At 43.0% G+C, this 22,803-nt stretch overlaps 1 protein-coding gene across 1 annotated transcript in view; it reads right to left on the minus strand.

The window, feature by feature from the left end:
- Positions 1–17,574: 17,574 nt before the first annotated feature.
- The window catches only part of KPNA6 (karyopherin subunit alpha 6), a 34,585-nt gene continuing 29,356 nt past the window's right edge, over positions 17,575–22,803 (minus strand). The window contains exon 14 of the mRNA XM_069757016.1: positions 17,575–18,846. Within this exon, the coding sequence (XP_069613117.1) occupies positions 18,659–18,846 (188 nt within the window). The 3' untranslated portion in view covers positions 17,575–18,658. The remainder of the gene's footprint in view (positions 18,847–22,803) is intronic.

Consider the following 22,803-nt stretch of genomic DNA (forward strand, 5'->3'; position numbering starts at 1 on the left):
TAACTATAGCACAAAAGACACAGTATGGGATGCTTCTCTACAGCACAGATATTATCACAGCATAAATGGATATGATAATACACAGCCTGGGCACTGTTATTATAGGACTGTGTATTATACAGGTCAGATTGTCAGTACCATAGTGCTACAGCAAGGGCAGGCACTGTCATTACAGGAATGAGCGTATCACACAGGACAGATTGAATGTACAACACAGATAATTGCATTACACAGCAGTGTGTAAATCACAAAGGACAAGTTCTTACAGGACAGAACAAGGAACACACAGGACAGGGAGGAAGTGTTATTACAGGACGAGTCATGGTATTATACAGGACAGCCAGGCACTGCCATTATAATAATAATCTTTATTTTTATATAGCGCTAACATATTCCGCAGCGCTTTACAGTTTGCACATATCATCGCTGTCCCCGATGGGGCTCACAATCTAAATTCCCTATCAGTATGTCTTTGGAATGTGGGAGGAAACCGGAGAACCCGGAGGAAACCCACCCAAACACGGAGAGAACATACAAACTCTTTTGCAGATGTTTTCCTTGGTGGGGTTTGAACCAAGGACTCCAGAACTGCAAGGTTGCAGTGCTAACCACTGAGCCACCGTGCCGCCCATTACACGTCACAGGGACACCAGTGTTGCTGGAGAGGCAGCTAACCCCCACATCATAGCAGGAATCTTGGCTGTAACTCACCCCACATAGTGGAGATGGTCACCCAACTGGTCAGTGCCAGAAGGGGCCACATTACATTATATTCATCCTCTGGATCAACAGACTGTCACCAACAACCCCGCTCCTTCCACATCTGCCATTTCACAGACAGGGCTTCCTGTAAGATGTTGCAATGTAACATAGTAACATAGTTAGTAAGGCTGAAAAAAGACATTTGTCCATCCAGTTCAGCCTATATTCCATCATAATAAATCCCCAGATCTACGTCCTTCTACAGAACCTAATTGTATGATACAACATTGTTCTGCTCCAGGAAGACATCCAGGCCTCTCTTGAAACCCTCGACTGAGTTCGCCATCACCACCTCCTCAGGCAAGCAATTCCAGATTCTCACTGCCCTAACAGTAAAGAATCCTCTTCTATGTTGGTGGAAAAACCTTCTCTCCTCCAGACGCAAAGAATGCCCCCTTGTGCCCGTCACCTTCCTTGGTATAAACAGATCCTCAGCGAGATATTTGTATTGTCCCCTTATATACTTATACATGGTTATTAGATCGCCCCTCAGTCGTCTTTTTTCTAGACTAAATAATCCTAATTTCGCTAATCTATCTGGGTATTGTAGTTCTCCCATCCCCTTTATTAATTTTGTTGCCTTCCTTTGTACTCTCTCTAGTTCCATTATATCCTTCCTGAGCACCGGTGACCAAAACTGGACACAGTACTCCATGTGCCGTCTAACTAGGGATTTGTACAGAGGCAGTATAATGCTCTCATCATGTGTATCCAGACCTCTTTTAATGCACCCCATGATCCTGTTTGCCTTGGCAGCTGCTGCCTGGCACTGGCTGCTCCAGGTAAGTTTATCATTAACTAGGATCCCCAAGTCCTTCTCCCTGTCAGATTTACCCAGTGGTTTCCCATTCAGTGTGTAATGGTGATATTGATTCCTTCTTCCCATGTGTATAACCTTACATTTATCATTGTTAAACCTCATCTGCCACCTTTCAGCCCAAGTTTCCAACTTATCCAGATCCATCTGTAGCAGAATACTATCTTCTCTTGTATTAACTGCTTTACATAGTTTTGTATCATCTGCAAATATCGATATTTTACTGTGTAAACCTTCTACCAGATCATTAATGAATATGTTGAAGAGAACAGGTCCCAATACTGACCCCTGCGGTACCCCACTGGTCACAGCGACCCAGTTAGAGACTATACCATTTATAACCACCCTCTGCTTTCTATCACTAAGCCAGTTACTAACCCATTTACACACATTTTCCCCCAGACCAAGCATTCTCATTTTGTGTACCAACCTCTTGTGCGGCACGGTATCAAACGCTTTGGAAAAATCGAGATATACCACGTCCAATGACTCACCGTGGTCCAGCCTATAGCTTACCTCTTCATAAAAACTGATTAGATTGGTTTGACAGGAGCGATTTCTCATAAACCCATGCTGATATGGAGTTAAACAGTTATTCTCATTGAGAAAATCCAGAATAACATCCCTCAGAAACCCTTCAAATATTTTACCAATAATAGAGGTTAGACTTACTGGCCTATAATTTCCAGGTTCACTTTTAGAGCCCTTTTTGAATATTGGCACCACATTTGCTATGCGCCAATCCTGCGGAACAGACCCTGTCGCTATAGAGTCCCTAAAAATAAGAAATAATGGTTTATCTATTACATTACTTAGTTCTCTTAGTACTCGTGGGTGTATGCCATCCGGACCCGGAGATTTATCTATTTTGATCTTATTTAGCCGGTTTCGCACCTCTTCTTGGGTTAGATTGGTGACCCTTAATATAGGGTTTTCATTGTTTCTTGGGATTTCACCTAGCATTTCATTGTCCACCGTGAATACCGTGGAGAAGAAGGTGTTTAATATGTTAGCTTTTTCCTCGTCATCTACAACCATTCTTTCCTCACTATTTTTTAAGGGGCCTACATTTTCAGTTTTTATTCTTTTACTATTGATATAGCTGAAGAACAGTTTGGGATTAGTTTTACTCTCCTTAGCAATGTGCTTCTCTGTTTCCTTTTTGGCAGCTTTAATTCGTTTTTTAGATAAAGTATTTTTCTCCCTATAGTTTTTTAGAGCTTCAATGGTGCCATCCTGCTTTAGTAGTGCAAATGCTTTCTTTTTACTGTTAATTGCCTGTCTTACTTCTTTGTTTAGCCACATTGGGTTTTTCCTATTTCTAGTCCTTTTATTCCCACAAGGTATAAACCGCTTACACTGCCTATTTAGGGTGTTCTTAAACATTTCCCATTTATTATCTGTATTCTTATTTCTGAGGATATTGTCCCAGTCTACCAGATTAAGGGCATCTCTAAGCTGGTCAAACTTTGCCTTCCTAAAGTTCAGTGTTTTTGTGACTCCCTGACAAGTCCCCCTAGTGAAAGACAGGTGAAACTGTACAATATTGTGGTCGCTATTTCCTAGATGCTCGACCACCTGCAGATTTGTTATTCTGTCAGGTCTATTAGATAGTATTAGGTCTAAAAGTGCTGCTCCTCTGGTTGGATTCTGCACCAATTGTGAAAGATAATTTTTCTTGGTTATTAGCAGAAACCTGTTGCCTTTATGGGTTTCACAGGTTTCTGTTTCCCAGTTAATATCCGGGTAGTTAAAGTCCCCCATAACCAGGACCTCATTATGGGTTGCAGCTTCATCTATCTGCTTTAGAAGTAGACTTTCCATGGTTTCTGTTATATTTGGGGGTTTGTAACAGACCCCAATGAGAATTTTGTTACCATTTTTCCCTCCATGAATTTCGACCCATATGGACTCGACATCCTCATTTCCTTCGCTAATATCCTCCCTTAAAGTGGACTTTAGACAAGACTTTACATAGAGACAAACCCCTCCTCCTCTCCGATTTTTACGATCCTTTCTAAACAGACTGTAACCCTGTAAGTTAACTGCCCAGTCATAGCTTTCATCTAACCATGTCTCGGTTATTCCCACTATGTCAAAGTTACCTGTAGATATTTCTGCTTCTAGTTCTTCCATCTTGTTTGTCAGGCTTCTGGCGTTTGCGAGCATGCAGTTTAGAGGATTTTGTTTTGTTCCAAAATGCATGTAGATAGGAGCCATAGTAACAGTATTTAGCTGAGCGGGCACCATCCAATTATAATAAACAAAATGGGATCACCAACTGCATACCATATATACATTTGACACAACAGAGAAAAGTGTATGCAGAAAAATTGGGATCACCACAATGGGTATATGGATATAAAAAAAAAATCAACTTTATTTGGGAACAAGAAACACAAGCATTAAAAACACTTAAAACCCAAACTTGGGGTGATGGGTCCACATAAATGTCAGGTATAATACCATCAAAGACAGCATAACACTAAACAGCCACTAAATAGCAGAATGCATGTACATAGATAGATCCTTCATTATATTAAATGATGATACAAATGATCCTAATATACACAGGTCCTAAAGACAGAGACAAATACGCTCACACAAATAAGAGCACATGAATACATACTCCATAAGTCGCAACACATGCTGACACGGGAGAAGGAAGATAGTGAATATTCCTCCAAATAAGGTCCCCCGTGGCAAATAGGATCTCACCTAACCTCTCAGAAAGGATCAAGCCTGTGGTTAAAGTGTATCACACACATAGAATCTGCATGGAGTCTGCTGGGCTGTATGAGTGCTAAGACCCACGCGTATCGACGCTAAAGCAGCGTCTTCCTCAAGGTCCGCAAGGTTGCTGACCTTGAGGAAGACGCTGCTTTAGCGTCGATACGCGTGGGTCTTAGCACTCATACAGCCCAGCAGACTCCATGCAGATTCTATGTGTGTGATACACTTTAACCACAGGCTTGATCCTTTCTGAGAGGTTAGGTGAGATCCTATTTGCCACGGGGGACCTTATTTGGAGGAATATTCACTATCTTCCTTCTCCCGTGTCAGCATGTGTTGCGACTTATGGAGTATGTATTCATGTGCTCTTATTTGTGTGAGCGTATTTGTCTCTGTCTTTAGGACCTGTGTATATTAGGATCATTTGTATCATCATTTAATATAATGAAGGATCTATCTATGTACATGCATTCTGCTATTTAGTGGCTGTTTAGTGTTATGCTGTCTTTGATGGTATTATACCTGACATTTATGTGGACCCATCACCCCAAGTTTGGGTTTTAAGTGCTTTTAATGCTTGTGTTTCTTGTTCCCAAATAAAGTTGATTTTTTTTTATATCCATATACCCATTGTGGTGATCCCAATTTTTCTGCATACACTTTTCTCTGTTGTGTCATATGTAGATAGGAGCCATGGCAGTAAGTACTCCACACAGTGGTGGTCAGTGCCAGGAGAATGGAACACATTACAGTATCTGTCCTCTGGATTAACAGACTGTGCTCTGCACCTCCGCCATTTCACACAGACAGGACCAGGGTTTCCTGCAAGTTGCTGTAGTGCTGACTACGTCTTATGTATTATCTATAATAGAAACATGATGTTGTGACAGTCATGTAGTTATACAAACATTACATAAGACGTACAGTCTGTGACTCATACAGTGATAAGCTACCAGTGGGGGTAAGGTGCTTGACGGCACTTAAATTCCGAGGAGGGAGCCAGATTTGAGAAGGTATCCCATGCGCTGTGGTCTACAAGGTGCCAATAGTGCCATCAAACTGGATGTCGGCAGCACATTCAGACTCGATAGCTGGAGCCGGGGCGGAGGATGCATAAACACAGAAGAGGATTTGCAGCCCGGTTACCCAGGACGCCGTGGCATTTACATAGCAACCAAGACGGCAAGTGGGCCCCTCTTTACCTAAAGTTGTTTCGAGCAGGTCCCTGCCCTTCCAGGGTTTTAGTATGTTGGCATAATATATGGGAAAGGGCTTCCTTTTCGCTGGTCATTACACTTTATAGTTGACCGCTCACACCTTTTCCACCACCCTATAGGAAACCCGCACTTGGGTAAAGAACTTGCTCTCCACTGTGGGCACTAACACAAGTACCCAATACCCAAGCTTAAATTGTCTCACTCGAGCTAATTGATTATACCTCCTGGATTTTTTCTCTTTGACCTTGAGGAGCTGCTGTCTTACAGGTCCCAAGACACAACAGATCATAAAAGGTCTGGAAAATGATTATCAGCCCCCGCCTCTTGGGAAACACCATTTCATCCAATTACATTTTCCAGAGTACCTTTTTACAGTAAAGTTCCTGAGCTGGGCAGTCCCAAAGTTGTCCTCAGACCCCTTCAGGTCAGAACTATTGGCTTCAGGGAATGCTTCCTCATCCTTTCTGTCCAGTAAAGTGGATGAAAAGTCTCCATTTACATGGGACCTTGTTACCATATTCAATTCCTGGCAGCATACTGGATGCTGGACCTTCAGCCTATGAGTCCCACAACCAAGGAAAATCTAGACCGATAATTGCATCTAACAAGTCCTTGACCACTCTCACTTGGTGGGACATGAAACCACAGTCTGTGCGTATGTTGAACTGGGCCATGGGATAGTTCTTGGCATCTCCATGGATTTACCTTACCTCCACCCCTTTCCCAGGGACTAACATGTGGAAGTGTGGCCGCTATCCGGGTCACCAAACTCCCCGAGTCCAGATATCCCGTTACCTGGCACTCCTGAAGCCCCTCGCCAAGATAATAAACAGCTCTGCAGGTAGGGTAGAGGATGGAGTATCGCCGGCCTACGGAACAGTCCATTGGTCCTGATACCTGCGGACAATGGGCTATGACTCAGGGCACGACACCTCCAACAGACAATGGTACGAGATGTACCTTTTGCAGCCATTTTTGCACCAGGTGTAAGAGGTCGAACATCTAGGATCGAGGCACCTTGTCTCTTTAGTAATGCCAGATTTGTGCCCATTGCAATATGACTTCCAGGGTTACGCCCAAACATGCCATAATCTCAGCGTTCAGCTTGCCATAGTCCTTGGCATCTTGCAGGGCAAGATCATAGCACGCTTTCTGCAACTTTCCTTTACGGTATGGAGTCAAGGCCTCTGCCCATTGCTCTGGGAGCAGTATCTCCCTGTCTGCCACTCTCTCAAAACAGTGAGGAAAGCCTTGACGTCATCCTCCAGAGCCATTTTCTGAAAGACCTCCTGTACTGTTCTCCTACGGATACCGTCACTTTGGCTGGAGGAAATTACAGTCTCCCTCGCCCAGATAGCTTTTGTAAGGAGAGCCATTTGAGGTTGCAACTGCTGCTGAAATTACTATTTCTGCTGCTGCACCTTAATCAATTGCTTAAACTCATCCATGCTTTCAGACTTATCAATGCTCTAGCTGCCTTTACTTAAGACATTTAGGGTATGTGCACACGTCAGGATTTCTTGCAGAAATTTTCCTGACAAAAACCAGACATTTCTGCCAGAAATCCGCATGCGTTTTTTCATGCGTTTTTCCCAAATGCATAGATTAGCGGGAAAAACGCAGAAAATCCGCAAAATTAATGAACATGCTGCGTTTTTTTTACAGCGATGCGTTTTTTTTTTTTCGCGGAAAAAAACGCATCATGTGCACAAAACATGCAGAATGCATTCTAAATGATAGGCTGCATAATGTATGCGTTTTTAATGAGTTTTTATAGCGTTTTTATCGAAAAAAACCTGAACGTGTGCACATATCCTTAATCTTTACACTGTTATCACCTGTGCTCTTTGGGACTGTGCGCCGCATTCAAATACCAATTGAAAGGATTCATGCTCAGCAGTAGGCAGCAGTCACAGAGGCACTGGATTCTTGTGTCAAAACAATGTGGAGTTTATTTTCACAGATTGTACATCACCGAAAAACAAAACCATAAACACAAAATCACTGTTTAACTCCATATCAGCATGGGTTTATGAGAAATCGCTCCTGTCAAACCAATCTAATCAGTTTTTATGAAGAGGTAAGCTATAGACTGGACCACGGTGAGTCATTGGACGTGGTATATCTCGATTTTTCCAAAGCGTTTGATACCGTGCCGCACAAGAGGTTGGTACACAAAATGAGAATGCTTGGTCTGGGGGAAAATGTGTGTAAATGGGTTAGTAACTGGCTTAGTGATAGAAAGCAGAGGGTGGTTATAAATGGTATAGTCTCTAACTGGGTCGCTGTGACCAGTGGGGTACCGCAGGGGTCAGTATTGGGACCTGTTCTCTTCAACATATTCATTAATGATCTGGTAGAAGGTTTACACAGTAAAATATCGATATTTGCAGATGATACAAAACTATGTAAAGCAGTTAATACAAGAGAAGATAGTATTCTGCTACAGATGGATCTGGATAAGTTGGAAACTTGGGCTGAAAGGTGGCAGATGAGGTTTAACAATGATAAATGTAAGGTTATACACATGGGAAGAGGGAATCAATATCACCATTACACACTGAACGGGAAACCACTGGGTAAATCTGACAGGGAGAAGGACTTGGGGATCCTAGTTAATGATAAACTTACCTGGAGCAGCCAGTGCCAGGCAGCAGCTGCCAAGGCAAACAGGATCATGGGGTGCATTAAAAGAGGTCTGGATACACATGATGAGAGCATTATACTGCCTCTGTACAAATCCCTAGTTAGACCGCACATGGAGTACTGTGTCCAGTTTTGGGCACCGGTGCTCAGGAAGGATATAATGGAACTAGAGAGAGTACAAAGGAGGGCAACAAAATTAATAAAGGGGATGGGAGAACTACAATACCCAGATAGATTAGCGAAATTAGGATTATTTAGTCTAGAAAAAAGACGACTGAGGGGCGATCTAATAACCATGTATAAGTATATAAGGGGACAATACAAATATCTCGCTGAGGATCTGTTTATACCAAGGAAGGTGACGGGCACAAGGGGGCATTCTTTGCGTCTGGAGGAGAGAAGGTTTTTCCACCAACATAGAAGAGGATTCTTTACTGTTAGGGCAGTGAGAATCTGGAATTGCTTGCCTGAGGAGGTGGTGATGGCGAACTCAGTCGAGGGGTTCGAGAGGCCTGGATGTCTTCCTGGAGCAGAACAATATTGTATCATACAATTATTAGGTTCTGTAGACGGACGTAGATCTGGGTATTTATTATGATGGAATATAGGCTGAACTGGATGGACAAATGTCTTTTTTCGGCCTTACTAACTATGTTACTATGTTACTAGCCTTATACAGATGCTAACTAAACAAAATAAACCCTGGCTACTGATACACGGCTGAGCTAGTCCCTTTTCAGTCAAACAAAACAGCAATTGTCCATAGTAACCATTAATACTTGCAGTTTTTGTGCACATGGCCTGTGCAGTCCCACTCTCCAAGCTCCAATACAATCCACTCTGGTCAGCTTAAGGCTATGTGCACACGCTGCGGATTACTCTGCGGATTTTTCCGGACTGATTTTGGTAAATCCGCAGGTAAACCGCCCTACGGATTTCCTGCGGAATTACCGCAATTTTTCTGCGGATTCCACCTGCGGTTTTACACCTGCGGATTCCTATTATGGAGCAGGTGTAAACCGCTGCGGAATCCGCACAATGAATTGACATGCTGCGTAATAAACGCTACATTTCTGCGCAGTTTTTTCTGCAGCATGTGCACTGCGGATTTTGTTTTCCATAGGTTTACATGGTACTGTAAACTCATGGAAAACGGCTGGCAATCCGCTGCGGATCCGCAGCAAAATCCGCAACGTGTGCACATACCCTTACCCAGCTAACTGAGTAAGGTGAACACGGAGCATGGTTATATGCAGCGCTAGCCAGTTGCATCTAATCAGAACCTGTCCGGTAGAGGTAGGACTTAAATCTTGCTTACCTGTCTTTGCTACACTATAATATTAATATACCGTATATATTATACACACACACATACAATTTTTTTTAAATGACCAATGTGAAGTGTTGTGAGGTCTTTGAGTCAACTATTGAAATGTAATTCCACTACAAACTAGAGAATTTAGCTTATAGGGAACCTGACATCTTAGAAAATGCAATTTAATTGCAGGTGCAGATATAGGGTTAATCTATGCCTTGCTGGAAACGTGGCTGCAGGGAGCAAATAATGCCAATTGTAAACTGAGTGTCGTTACAAAGCCCTATTGAAGATGCAGCTCTCCTCTCACAGCACTGTCAAGCTCTGTTCTCCACTTTCCCCACACTGTCTGCTCTGAGATGAAAGCTGGAGCTGTTTGTAATGCCACTCAGCTCTGCTTTACTTTACACAGTAGCTGCAGGGATCACAAAGGACAGAAGCACTGTGTCTATCTCTCGAGAGAAAGCACGGTCGTCTGCTGTGGCGTATTATTTTTTTGCCCCTTAATGAGGACTCCTGCAGATTCTTAGCTTGCAGCAGTTTTTCACACTTACCTAAAACTTTTGCACAGTACTGTATGTAATACATATATATTTTATGGCACATACAAGATGAGATGCAGTTATATGAATGCAAGGGACCATCACAACTTATGAATAAAGCCTAAAGGATAAAATCATCATACAACTCATACTTCTTAAACAAAATGGGAGCCTATGTTGTGCTACTGTCTATTGGAGTAAGCTTATGCTTAACATTTTCGTTCAGGAAGTAGGGTTTTATCTATGCCTATGTAAACAGAATTTTTTTTTTATAGTATAAACCTTCACAGTGAATGTGAAAAAAATGCTACAGAATAATTAATATACAACATTACATGTGGCAAATTGCCCTTAGATTGCCTACATTTTACAATTTGACTACTTTTATTAGTTTTACACCTTTGAGAAATATTCCCAAAAAGTGAAATAACCAAACTAGGATTTCGGTTTGCACCATTTTCTTCAGTATTTATATCTAAGGCACATGAAAATTGAAGAGGAACGTTCTCGAGGACCACTCAGCACGCCAATCATTAGGGGTAGCTAAATTAGTCACCAAATTCTGGCAATGTAAAAACCTAAGCATGCCAGGAACCACGGTGCTTGAACTGACTATAACAAGCTGAAGACATGCACAAGGATTTTTTTTTTTTTAAATTCGTTTATTGAATTCAGGAAAGATCATACACATTTTGTTTGTATTTATCATTATCCATTGATTACAGGAAATCACCATACATAGCCATGTATAAGATATTATAAGGATAATAAATTGTGCATGTTAATCATTAATGCCTTATTTTAAACCTTAACTGTAACTACATTAACTTCTAATAAAGCCTCTAATACTAACGTAATGCCGCTTACGAAAAAGAGTTCTAAATAAAACCCGCTCTGTTGGTAAATAGTGTCTAGAGAATCATACACCCTTTTCTTATGCGTATATTGAGTCCTTTTAACTTATATAGTATGACAGGATGAATTCCATCTTCCCCATATCTTCTCAAATTTAGTTGGACAACCCCTATTCTGATATAGCGTCCGCTCATACGGAATAATTGAGTTTACTAAGTCAACCCATGCTCTAAGAGATGGACCAGAACCTCCCATCCAACGCAGCGCCAACACCTTTCGTGCCATAAACAGTGATTCCCTCAGAAATATTCCCGTGTGGTGATCCCAAGCCTCCGCCTCCCATACTCCAAACAAACATACCAGTGGCTCAAGTGGAACAGGGATCGACACCAAAGATGTCAATAGTACCGTCACTTCTCTCCAATATTGAAAAATAACAGGACACTTCCATATCATATGGATAAAATCTGCGTCACCAGAGTGACACCTCAAGCAGTCTGATGAATGAAGACGGCCCATTTTAAAAAGACGAGTCGGGGTCAAATAAGATTGATAGATTATATACAGTTGGATCATCTTATTATTGATTGATGGGGAGACCTTAGTTGGAGATTCCAAGATTTCATCCCATTCTTCTCCCAGTGTATCCGGAAGAAGTCTCCCCCACTTTCCCTTAATTGAATCTATGGCAGATTCTTCACCTATGGATATCAGGTAGGTGTATAGAGAGGAAATGAGTCCCTGGGGGCCCTGTGAGTTAAGAATTCCTATTAACGGCAGAGTTGAAATAGCTCTACCCGCACCCGTGTTTCGTATATGTGATTGGAAGGCAGATCTTAGTTGCAGGTAGCGGAAAAATTGAGACTTCGGTATATTATGAGTATTTTGTAATTGTTCAAAAGAAACAAAAACCCCCTGGCTATGTATATTGCTCACCGTGAGAACGCCATGTGATATCCAAAATTCGGTAGACGGGTGACCCAATAATCCCGGAAAGTAACTATTGTTCCATAACGGCATTTCTGCTGCTATATCGACATATTGTGTCACTTTTTTAATTTGTCTCCATATTGATCGTGCCAGGCGGAGCAAAGGAAGCAAACGAGGGACAGCAATTTTCTCCATCTCTAAAAAACCCATCGGGCAATCAACTTTAGCTGAATGTAATATATGGCTTTCAGAGTTGGGAAGAGATTTCCCGGGCATCCACTCACTTATCATTTTGGCCTGCCCAGCAAGGTAATACAGATAGAAGTCCGGCAAAGCCGCCCCGCCCCCCTGTTTGGGTCTCTGCAGGGTGGATAATTTAAGTTTAGGTCTAGCCTTCCCCCATATGAAGGATGTAGTAAGGGAGTTTAGGGTTGCAAAGAAAGATTTAGGTATTAAAACGGCACTATGTTGAAAACAGTAGCTCAATTTTGGGAGTAAAATCATTTTGATCAGGTTGATACGACCAGCTACAGATAGCGGGAGCTTGTCCCAGGTAGCATATTTAGATTTAACCACGTCAATTAGTGGATATATATTGAGATGTAAATCTAGGTGACTGCGCTGAGTCATATGTATCCCGAGGTACTTAAAATTGGAGACAATGGGCAGCAGCGAGAGGGTTTCAAGGCTTGGCATTGGGGTATGAGAGAGAGGCATCAGAGCAGACTTGTCCCAATTTATACATAGGCCAGAAAATTTACTAAATTTATCAATCATCGTTATTACTTTTGGTAATGTATCTTCTGTCTGGTCCATAAACACCACCATATCATCAGCATAAAGACCTATAGTGTCCACCCGATCAGCAATATGTATCCCTTTAATATCTACAGAGGACCTCATCCGTATTGCCAAGGCTTCTATTGCCAAGGCAAATAAAGCTGGGGAGAGAGGGCATCCCTGGCGAGTTCCCCTATGCAGAGAAAATGGTGCAGACACAGAGCCGTTTACCACCATTCGCGCCCCAGGCTTCGCATATAATGTACCTATCCCTCTCAGAAATTTATTCCCAAACCCATATTTCCGTAGACATGCAATTAGAAAAGACCACTCGAGGGAATCAAAAGCCTTGGCTGCGTCCAGCGAAGCCAATGCCCACTTATTGTCCGGTTCTAGTGAACTATATTGAATAACTGATTGCACCCGCCTGATATTAATAGAGGTATTTTTCCCGGGCATAAAACCAGTTTGATCTGGGTGTATGAGATCCAATATGATCGTATTCAGTCTAGTAGCTAGAATTTTCGTAAAAATTTTATAGTCAACATTCACCAAAGAAATTGGCCTATATGATCCACAATCTAGAGGATCCTTCCCTTCCTTCCTGAGCACGACAATATTAGCATCATAAAATGTTTCCGGTACAGATTCACCCTCCCATATTCCCCTAAGTACCTTTAGCAATATAGGTGCCAATTTATCACGGTATTTCCTGTAAAATTCAATGGGGAACCCATCAGGTCCCGGGGCCTTCCCAGTAGCCATATCCGCTATTGCATGTTCTACCTCTTCCAGGGTGAATTCAGCCTCCATAAGGGCTCGTTGAGATGGGCTTAGCAAAGGGAATGTTATATCTGATAGATAATCCAAGCATTCATCAACATCAAGACCACTTTTAGACTTGTATAACAAAATGTAGTAATCGTAAAAGCTCTGAAGTATTTTATCAGTAGAGGATACCAACGAGTCATCAGACGCCCGGATCTGCAATATTGTGTTGGAGGTGTTATGTTGCCGCACCAAGAAGGCCAGGAGTGTGCTGGCTTGATTGCCCAGCTCAAAATAGGACTGCCGAGTAAAAAATAGTTTGCGTTTTGACTTAGCATCTGCATGCTGGTTATATAGTCTCTGGGAAGTAAGCCATTCAATTCTATTACTGCTGGACTGATTAGCTATATAAGTGGCCTCTGAGTCTTTTAATCTTTGCTCTATCTCCTCGTCCTCCCTCGCCGTTACCCTCTTGATATAGGAAATAGTTGAAGACAAGCATCCTCTCAGGTATGCCTTCAGGGTATCCCAAAATAAACCAGAGTTTTGGAGTTCCGAATGTGTTAGAGTAAAAACGTTTAACTGATCAACCGTCCTATCACTAGAGTCTATCAATTTCAACCAAAAGGGATTCAATTTCCAGAACCTATTACTATTATCGGATTGCTCATATTTAAGTTTTAGAATAATTGGACTATGGTCCGAGATCCCCCGATTACCATGTTCAATGCTATCCACCCGTAACGCCAACTCACTCGACCCAAATATATAGTCTATTCTAGATAGAGATTGTCTAGTTGACGAGTGGCAGGTGTACCCTCTAACTTCCGGATGATTTATTCTCCATAAATCTAACCACCCGCTCCCGTTCATAAACAATGCTAATTGAGAGGGTTGTTGAGGTAAAGTGTCCCCTGGTGTTACGTCATCCAGTCTCAATCTATCCATGGATTGATTCATAACTAAGTTAAAGTCCCCCATACAAATAACCTTGGCTTCTGGATATTTTAAGGAGAAGCCTAGAGCCATACGGAGGATTGACACATTAGCAGGAGGAGGATTATAGATGCACAACAACACATACTCTCGTGAATTAATAAATGCATGCACAAAAACGAAACGGCCTTCTGGATCACGTCTCGCCTCCCTGGCCTCCCATCTGACCTCCTTGTGTATCAGCAGAGAAACCCCTCTAGAGTAGCTAGTGTGGAATGTGTGCAAGGACCATTGTACCCACGATTTCTGCATACATCGAACTGTGTCCCTTGTTAAATGTGTCTCTATTAGTGCCACAACATGAGGGTGGTATTTTTTTATCTGCGAAAACACCTTAATTTTCTTTCGTGGGGTCTTTATACCTCGTATGTTCCAGGTCATACATATAATTTCAGCCCCCATGTTTAATCTCAAAGGGAAAATTAATGCATATCATTACTATTCGGGTGTAGTTCAGCGGCATTGCACAGAGCAAAGAGTCAGCATTAGCGGCAACTATACTTAGTAAACAACTAAATCTAATACATAAAACCAAATTGAACAAAACTTGAACAATAGAGGAGTATATTTCCATACTCCCACAGTCAAATTGAAAAAGGGATACCCTCACTGGATTCAGTGTCCGGTATTGTTGACATTTCCTGCACCCAGACAGAGAGCTCTATCTATACTGCCATTAGTCAGGGAACCCAGGTCAGGAGTCCTCCGCATTCGATCCCACACGGGACCGCAGCCACTCGATCGCCTCCGCTGGGTCTGTGAAAAATAAGGAGGAGCCCTTATAAATAATACGGAGCCGGGCCGGATAAAGCATAGAGTAGACAATGTTCTTCTCTCTAAGTTGTTTCTTGACATCTATAAATCGTGCCCGCTGCTTTTGAAGCTCCATGGAAAAATCTGGAAAGATCGATATGGTAGCATTATCGAATTTAATGAGGCCCTTCTGTCGCGCCAAGCGAAGGATGGTGTCTCTGTCTCTACAATTAAGGAGACGCGCCAGAAAAGGTCGCGGAGGGGCTCCAGGAGGGAGAGGTCTCGTCGGGACCCTATGGGCCCTCTCCACTGAAAATGTTGAGGAGAATCCATCTCCCAATGAAGACTTAAGCCATTCCTCCAGAAATTGCTCAGGCTGCTGGCCCTCTGACCGCTCCGGGAGACCTATAATTCGGATATTATTGCGGCGCAGCCTATTTTCCAAGTCGTCTGCCTTTTGCTTCCAGGCATTCACGGATCCAGCAGCTTTATTCAGTTTAGCTTCCATAGGGGTGATAGTGTCCTCTATATGAGACACCCTCGTTTCAACCTCTGAGATGCGCCCTCTCATAGCCTGCATGTCATGTCGCAGGCGCCCCACCTCAGTATGCACATTTTCTATTTTCTCCGTGAGAGATGATCTAGTGAGAGATATAGCTTGCATCAACTGTTCTGATGCCTGTTTAAGAGTCAGTTCATCCTCTCCTCTCTCCTCATTACCATCAGAGGGGCGACCTTTGCGCTGAGATTGTGCGGGGTTATTTCTAAGACTGCGCACATTATCAGGAGGATCATCCTTGGCATATTTTTTTAATTTTTCAGCGGCTGCAGCTCCTCTAGGGTGCTGCATGATGAGTGTTCACAAGAAGATTATGCAAAGCGACCTCAGAGGCAATTATGGGGAAGTTCAGAGATAGTCACTGTAACACGCAGGCTGTGTAGTTTCACAGTTACCACCGGGGAAGCAGCTAGAAAGGGGTTAATCCCTGTAGTGTTATGGCACTAGTAGGGACAATGTCCACCCGACAGGGGGGCGCAGGTCCCACTTTTTCAGGGCCCACACTGCACCACCCCTACTTCTTCAGGCACACTCTCACTGCCCAGCACCGCTGATGTAATTAAAAGCGCAACTCCCTATCTGCCAGGGTGTGCGCTATATTAATGGCCGCTGCCCCAGGCACGTACCGACACCTGCCAGTCCTCACCGCTCCTGCGTGCAAGCTCCCCGTCTCACTCTCCAGCACCATTCACCGCCGCTGCTTCCAAGATGAAAGGGATTCAGCAGCGAGCAGCGCCGTGTTCCATGCTCCCTCTCTGCTCCCACGTGCAGGTGCCCCGCTGCTCTCACCAGCGCGGTCAGCCGCCGTTGCCTCCGGGATGATAGGGGGCTCAGCTCCAGCAAAGGGCAGCGCCGCGTCCTGTGCTTCCTGGCGCGTGCTCTGAAAATGGCCGCCGTCACCTGCGGGGATCTCCTGTCCGCTCCGGTTCCTGCGGCTCCCGACTCCACGGATGTCTGTAGCGGTCCCCCAAAGATCCAGAGGGCTCTCTGGTATGTAGGACTCCGATTCGGGTTGGCACCACTCGGTCCCAATCAGTATTTGTGGCAGATATATCTCAGGATATACGGAGCTCTCTTAAGATGCTTCCGTCTTCTTCGGCTACATAGCCACGCCCCCATGCACAAGGATTTTGAATAGAATATTTTAGATTTCTTATATTTATACTTTGCAAACTTTAAATCACAAAATTACATGAAGGTAAATACTGACAATACATAAAATTATATAGTACCAAAAATTAAAACGATGAAAATAAAGATCATATTTTCTTCTGAAGGCGACTCTGTAAACTGAAGTTACTTTTGGTATTGTGTATGTGTCAATTTACTGAAAAAAATGTAAAAAAAAGGGCATTCAATGTTTTCAACGGATGTCAGAAGTCCTCCAATGTCAAAAACGGCACTGGATGTGACCATAAGCAAATTAGTAGATGGAGTCACCTGCTTGGAACCTTCTTTTAGCTCTAAAACTAAGCTACCTGTCAGCACCTTTAGTCAAAGTAAGGCTGGTTTCACACAAGCATGTTTTGTGACCCGAATATGGACCTCTATGGTCGGACCGGTCGTGGGTCTCCTAACTAAAGAACTATGTATGTAATTGGACGATGAAAGCAGATGTGTGAAACCAGCCCTAAATTGTGGGTTATTGTGTCCCTTTTAGGAGGAAAAAAAAAAAAAAGATACAACTATGGCAAGAATTCCAACATGATTGAAATACTTGAGATTTTACAAGTCATTTGCAATTTGATCCATGCCCTAAAAATGGAAACATTGAAGAAATGGAAATGCAGTTTACATAAGTAAAATGTCCTGTATACAAGGAATAGCTCTTAGGAACCATAGACATCCGATGCCCGGTAACCTGGTGAAAGAAAAGATTTGCAATAACAAGAAAAAGGAACTAAAAGCCAACTCAGTATTAGTTTAATTCAAGTAGATAGATCTCATTCTGCATTTCACACCAATACAGGCCTCAGTCACAAATCAAAGATAATGACCTAAAAAAAGGATATTTGTGATACCGGTGTGAAAATGCAAACCAAATGCAGAATTGCAAAATCATTTCATCACGTAGTGGAACTAGTAGATTATTCAAGATGCCACAAGGTAGCATTTGCCATCTGTATGTAGAGTATACATGTTTCCGATGCACTCTTTGGGGAGCAACATTTTTATCTTCCACAATATTCTTGAAAATACTTACACAGCAAGTCACTATTCTGCTTTTACAAGAATATTGGTCCAGGCTGCAAACTTGTAGCCTCCATACCCAATTGAAATGCAACATGGCTTCCATGAGCATAAATCAGGACATTTCAGAGAAGCAGGTAATGCTATAAGGCACTCATGAGCTTGTGTTGCCATTACCAAGTGCCCATCTTCAAGTCAACAAGAATAAATGTCTGAAATTGGGCAAGTAGCTCCCGATAAAAATGTCCACAGGAGCAAGGAATAAAAATATCACAGTTACCGCCGAGAAACCTATGAAGGTAGTGTAAATGACTGCTTCAGCCTTATCACCACTATCCAGTGCCTTTAGCCATTTCACTTATTTATTCTTTTTTTATAACTTTAAATAGCACTATATATTTTTCATTAAACAGGAAACAAAAAATAGATGTACAATTGACTCTGCTCCTTTTCCGCTGCACAAAAAGAACAGATACTCTCACGCATTCAACCCTAATGCGTACAAGTCCATTTCAAAGTTGAAAACAAAAAGAAAAATATATATTTTAACCTTATGAAGCAGAGAAAGTTCAGAGGCAGAGGAGAGTATGTGCTTTGCATACAGACCTCGCAAAAAGCAGCATAAGGTTGAGTATGGGGTTAAACCACAGCTTTCTCTGCATGAGCAAAGCGTTAAGAGGTGTGGCAGAAACTTTTCTAATAAACCGTAAATAGCTCAACTTCCCAGCCATCCCTCTCCACAACCTTAGCCAAATAGTAAAGATGGGAATCTCCAACTGTCTTAAGGATTCTGGTTCACAGCTGAAATCCCTCCATCGGGGCTTCTGTTGGTTGAAAAATATACTGTTGCTGAGACTCATCCACTGACGGAACAAGCTGGGGGTCCTCCTCCTCCACGCCAAAGTAATGTTCAATCAATTCAAAAGCTTTCTGGTAGATCTCCTGATTCTCGTGGCTCTGCAGGAACTCAATTTTATCCAAACCTAGAATGGGAAAGCAAAATGCATGTAAAAAGGTAAATAAAATCATCATTTGTATGCAGCTTTGTTATTACGTGACATGATCTTTTACTAAAGGAGCGGTGCAAGCTTGCAACTGGATAAACACAAATATAGTCAATATTCAAATAGCTTTCTTTAGAAATTACCGTACATTAAATAAATGAAAAGTGCAGGTGTAGATGGATGACTTAGGCTACTTTCACACTTCCGTCTTCTGGGATCCGTCGCAATCCGTTGTTATGGGCAAAAAATGGATCCTGCAAATGTGCCCGCAGGATGCGTTTTTTGCCCATAGTCTTGTATTAGCGACGGATGGGCACACGTCGCATCCGTCGTGCAACGGATCCGTCTTTTGGCAGACGCGACGCACAAAAAAACGTACAATGTAAATTTCAAAAATAAAAATAGAAACCAATAAAAGTAAAATTGATTGAAACATCAGTAGGTTAAGGGTTTTTGAATATCCATATTGAATCAGGAGCCCCATATAATGCTCCATACAGTACATGATGCCCCATAAGATGCTCCATATTAAAATACACCCCATATAATGCTCCATACAGTTCATGATGGTCCCATAAGATGCTCCATATTAAAATACGCCCCATATAATGCTCCATAAAGTTCATGATGTGCCCTATAAGATGCTCTTTATTAAAATATGCCCCATATAATGCTGCACAAAAAGTTAATGATGGCCCCTTAAGATGCTCCATAGAACATTATGCCCCATATAATGCTGCACAAAAGTTGATGGCCCCATAAGATGCTCCATATAATGCTGTACAAAGGTTGATGCCCCATAAGATGCTCCATAGATTATGCCCTATATGGTGCTGCGATGAAAAAAATAAAAATAAATGACATACCTCTCGTCGCTCAGGCCCCCGGCACTTGCGATATTCACCTGTCCCCGTTCCACCGCCGTGCGCAGCTCCGTCTTCTGGCTCTCTGACTGTTCAGGCAGAGGGCGCGCATTAACCATGTCATCGCGCCCTCTGACCTGAACGTCACAGTCGGTGGAACGGGGTCAGGTGAATATCGCACAATGCTCACTCTCCCCCGTTATACTCACCCTCCCGGCGAGGTCCCTGCTTCTCCATCGTCCAGGGCCGGCAGCTTGTTCCTGTGTCGGGAGCAGGTGAGTATGATGTGACAGCCGCCGCTCCCCCTCCGTCCCCCTGGGAATGACTCGAGTGTAAGCCGAGAGGGGCACTTTCAGCCTAAAAAAATGGGCTGAAAATCTCAACTTATACTCGAGTATATACGGTAATTGAGACTCTTCACTATCTTACCCTTATATAGAGTAACTAGCTATTCGGGTGGCGGGCATTTTTATTGGTACACTTATAATTTTGTTATTTTTTTTTTAAAAACACTGTCTGAGAATTCGCATACACAGCGTCTTCATTAAAATGGCACCAGAGCACACATGCTGACTCCGGCTACATTTTAATAAAAGGAATGTACTACTACAGTGATGGGGAACCTTTAAGAGACCGAGTACCCAAACTGCAACCCAAAACCCACTTATTTATTGCAAAGTGCCAACACGTAAATTTAACCTGAATACTGAAATTTTAGTTTAGAAAAAACAACTCCTACAGAGAGTAGACGGGAGCAGCAGAGAGCAGGCTGGGGCAACAGAGAGAAGCCACAGACAGGATCAGGGGTACCAGACTGCAAATAAAAAGCAGTATGCTACCCCATGCTGGTATATGCTCCCCCCCATCCTGCCTGCGCTGCTGCTGTTCAATACATAGAAAAATAAACACTCCTACTCACCTTTCCTCTACTCCCCCTTCAGCACATTATTGTCTTCTGCCTTCAGCGTCCAAGTGACAGGGGTGCATGACGTCACTGCCATGCGCCCAGTCACGACACCATTTTATTCAAGACACTCTTTAACAAAATTGTAGCTTAGTGCGGTATGCGCATGCGATGACCCCAGTGCCACACTGCGCCGGCGTCGAGGCTTCGGACAGAAGGACACATCTACGGTTATATTTTAGATATAGTACCAGGCCGTCCTAACAGGCACATCAAAGAATAAAATAATTCCTTCTATCCTAGATTACCTAAATTAGCGACATTATCTCCTTCACTGCTATGGGAGTTTTAATTAATGACCTTTTTTACCCTATTTTCTATAGCCTAAACTTAGATGCATTCTAAAGTCTAAAAAAAACAGTGTATGTTTCAATACATTTTCCAGATCTCATACACTCACAGTAAAAAAATCTACATGGAAACTGAGCCGCGGTCATTAGAACGGCGACTAGTGCTGCAAATTTCACCTTATGATTAAAACTATTGGGAACAAATATGTATTTATCGTATGCAGATTCCTTTCAAATTATTTTTCTGAAAGTATGTCCTACATAAGCCTCCAGATGCACAATGGCAACCAATATCCTACAACCCCAAATAGTTATTCAAAACCTTTAACTCCCTCCTCCGCCCCCCACTGTCCCCTCCGACCTCCCTCATCTCTGCTGAGGACTTTGCTACACACTTTAAAAATAAGATCCACCAAACAAGGCAAGTCTTCATTGTTCATCTAACACAGCCCCTTTGTATACCAGACCAATGCCCAAACCCCATAACCTCCCTATCCAACATCACTGAAGGGGAGCTTAATTGTCTCCTTTCCAAATCGCACCTCACCACCTGTGCGCTCGACCCCATCCCATCTCCTCCCCAACCTCACCACCATTCTTATCCCATCCCTAACCCACCTCTTCAACCTATCACTAACTTCTGGCACCTTCCCTTCTGCTTTCAAATATGCCACAATCACGCCTATACTTAAAAAGCCGACCCTCGACCCAACTGCTATGTCCAGCTATTGCCCAATATCACTGCTCCCATTCGCTTCCAAACTCCTGGAGCAGCACGTCCACGCTGAACTTCCTCCCACCTCTCATCTAACTTGCTCTTCGACAATCTAAAATCTGGTTTCCATCCCTATCATTCCACTGAGACAGCCCTGACCAAAATAACTAACTACTTACAGCCAAAGCCAACGGACAATAGGGGCGGCACGGTGGCGCAGTGGTTAGCACAGCAGCCTTGCAGCACTAGAGTCCTGGGTTCAAACCCCACCAAGGACAACATCTGCAAAGAGTTTGTATGTTCTCTCCGTGTTTGCGTGGGTTTCCTCCAGGTACTCCGGTTTCCTCCCACATTCCAGACATACTGATAGGGAATTTAGATTGTGAGCCCCATCGGGGACAGCGATGATAATGTGTGTAAAGCGCTGCGGAATATGTTAGCGCTATATAAAAAAATTAAAAAAAATTAAAAATACTCTATACTACTCCTTCTAGACCTGTCCTCTGCTTTTAGCATAGTTGACCACTGCCTCCTACTACAGATCCTCTCCTCCTTTGGCATCAAAGACCTCGCCCTATCCTGGATCTCCTCATACCTTTCCAACCGCACATTAAATGTCTCCCACACTACCTCCTCATCCCACCCTTTCTCTGTTGGGAGTCCCCCAAGGCTCTGTTCTAGGACCCCTACTCTTCTCAATCTATACACTTGGCCTGGGACAATTCATAAAGTCTCATGGATTCCAGCACCACCTTTATGCTGATGACACTCAGATCTACCTTTCTGGCCCAGATGCCACCTCCCTGCTGTCCAGAATCCTGGAGTGTCTATCAGCCATATCCTCCTTCTCCTCTCGCTTCCTCAAACTCAATGTGCACAAATCTGAACTAATTATCTTTCCTCGATCTCATAGATCTTCCTTACCTGACCCATCTATCGCAATTAACGACATCACGCTTTCCCCCGTATCGGAAGTCCTCTGCCTCGGAGTAACTCTTGACTCTGCCCTGTCCTTCAAACAGCACATCCAAGCTCTTTCCACCTCTTGTCGCCACCAGCTCAAAAATATCTCCAGAATCCGTCCTTTCCTCAATCTACTAAAAT

This window comes from Ranitomeya imitator, chromosome 3, assembly GCF_032444005.1.
Source record: "Ranitomeya imitator isolate aRanImi1 chromosome 3, aRanImi1.pri, whole genome shotgun sequence".
NCBI classification, from domain to species: domain Eukaryota; kingdom Metazoa; phylum Chordata; class Amphibia; order Anura; family Dendrobatidae; genus Ranitomeya; species Ranitomeya imitator.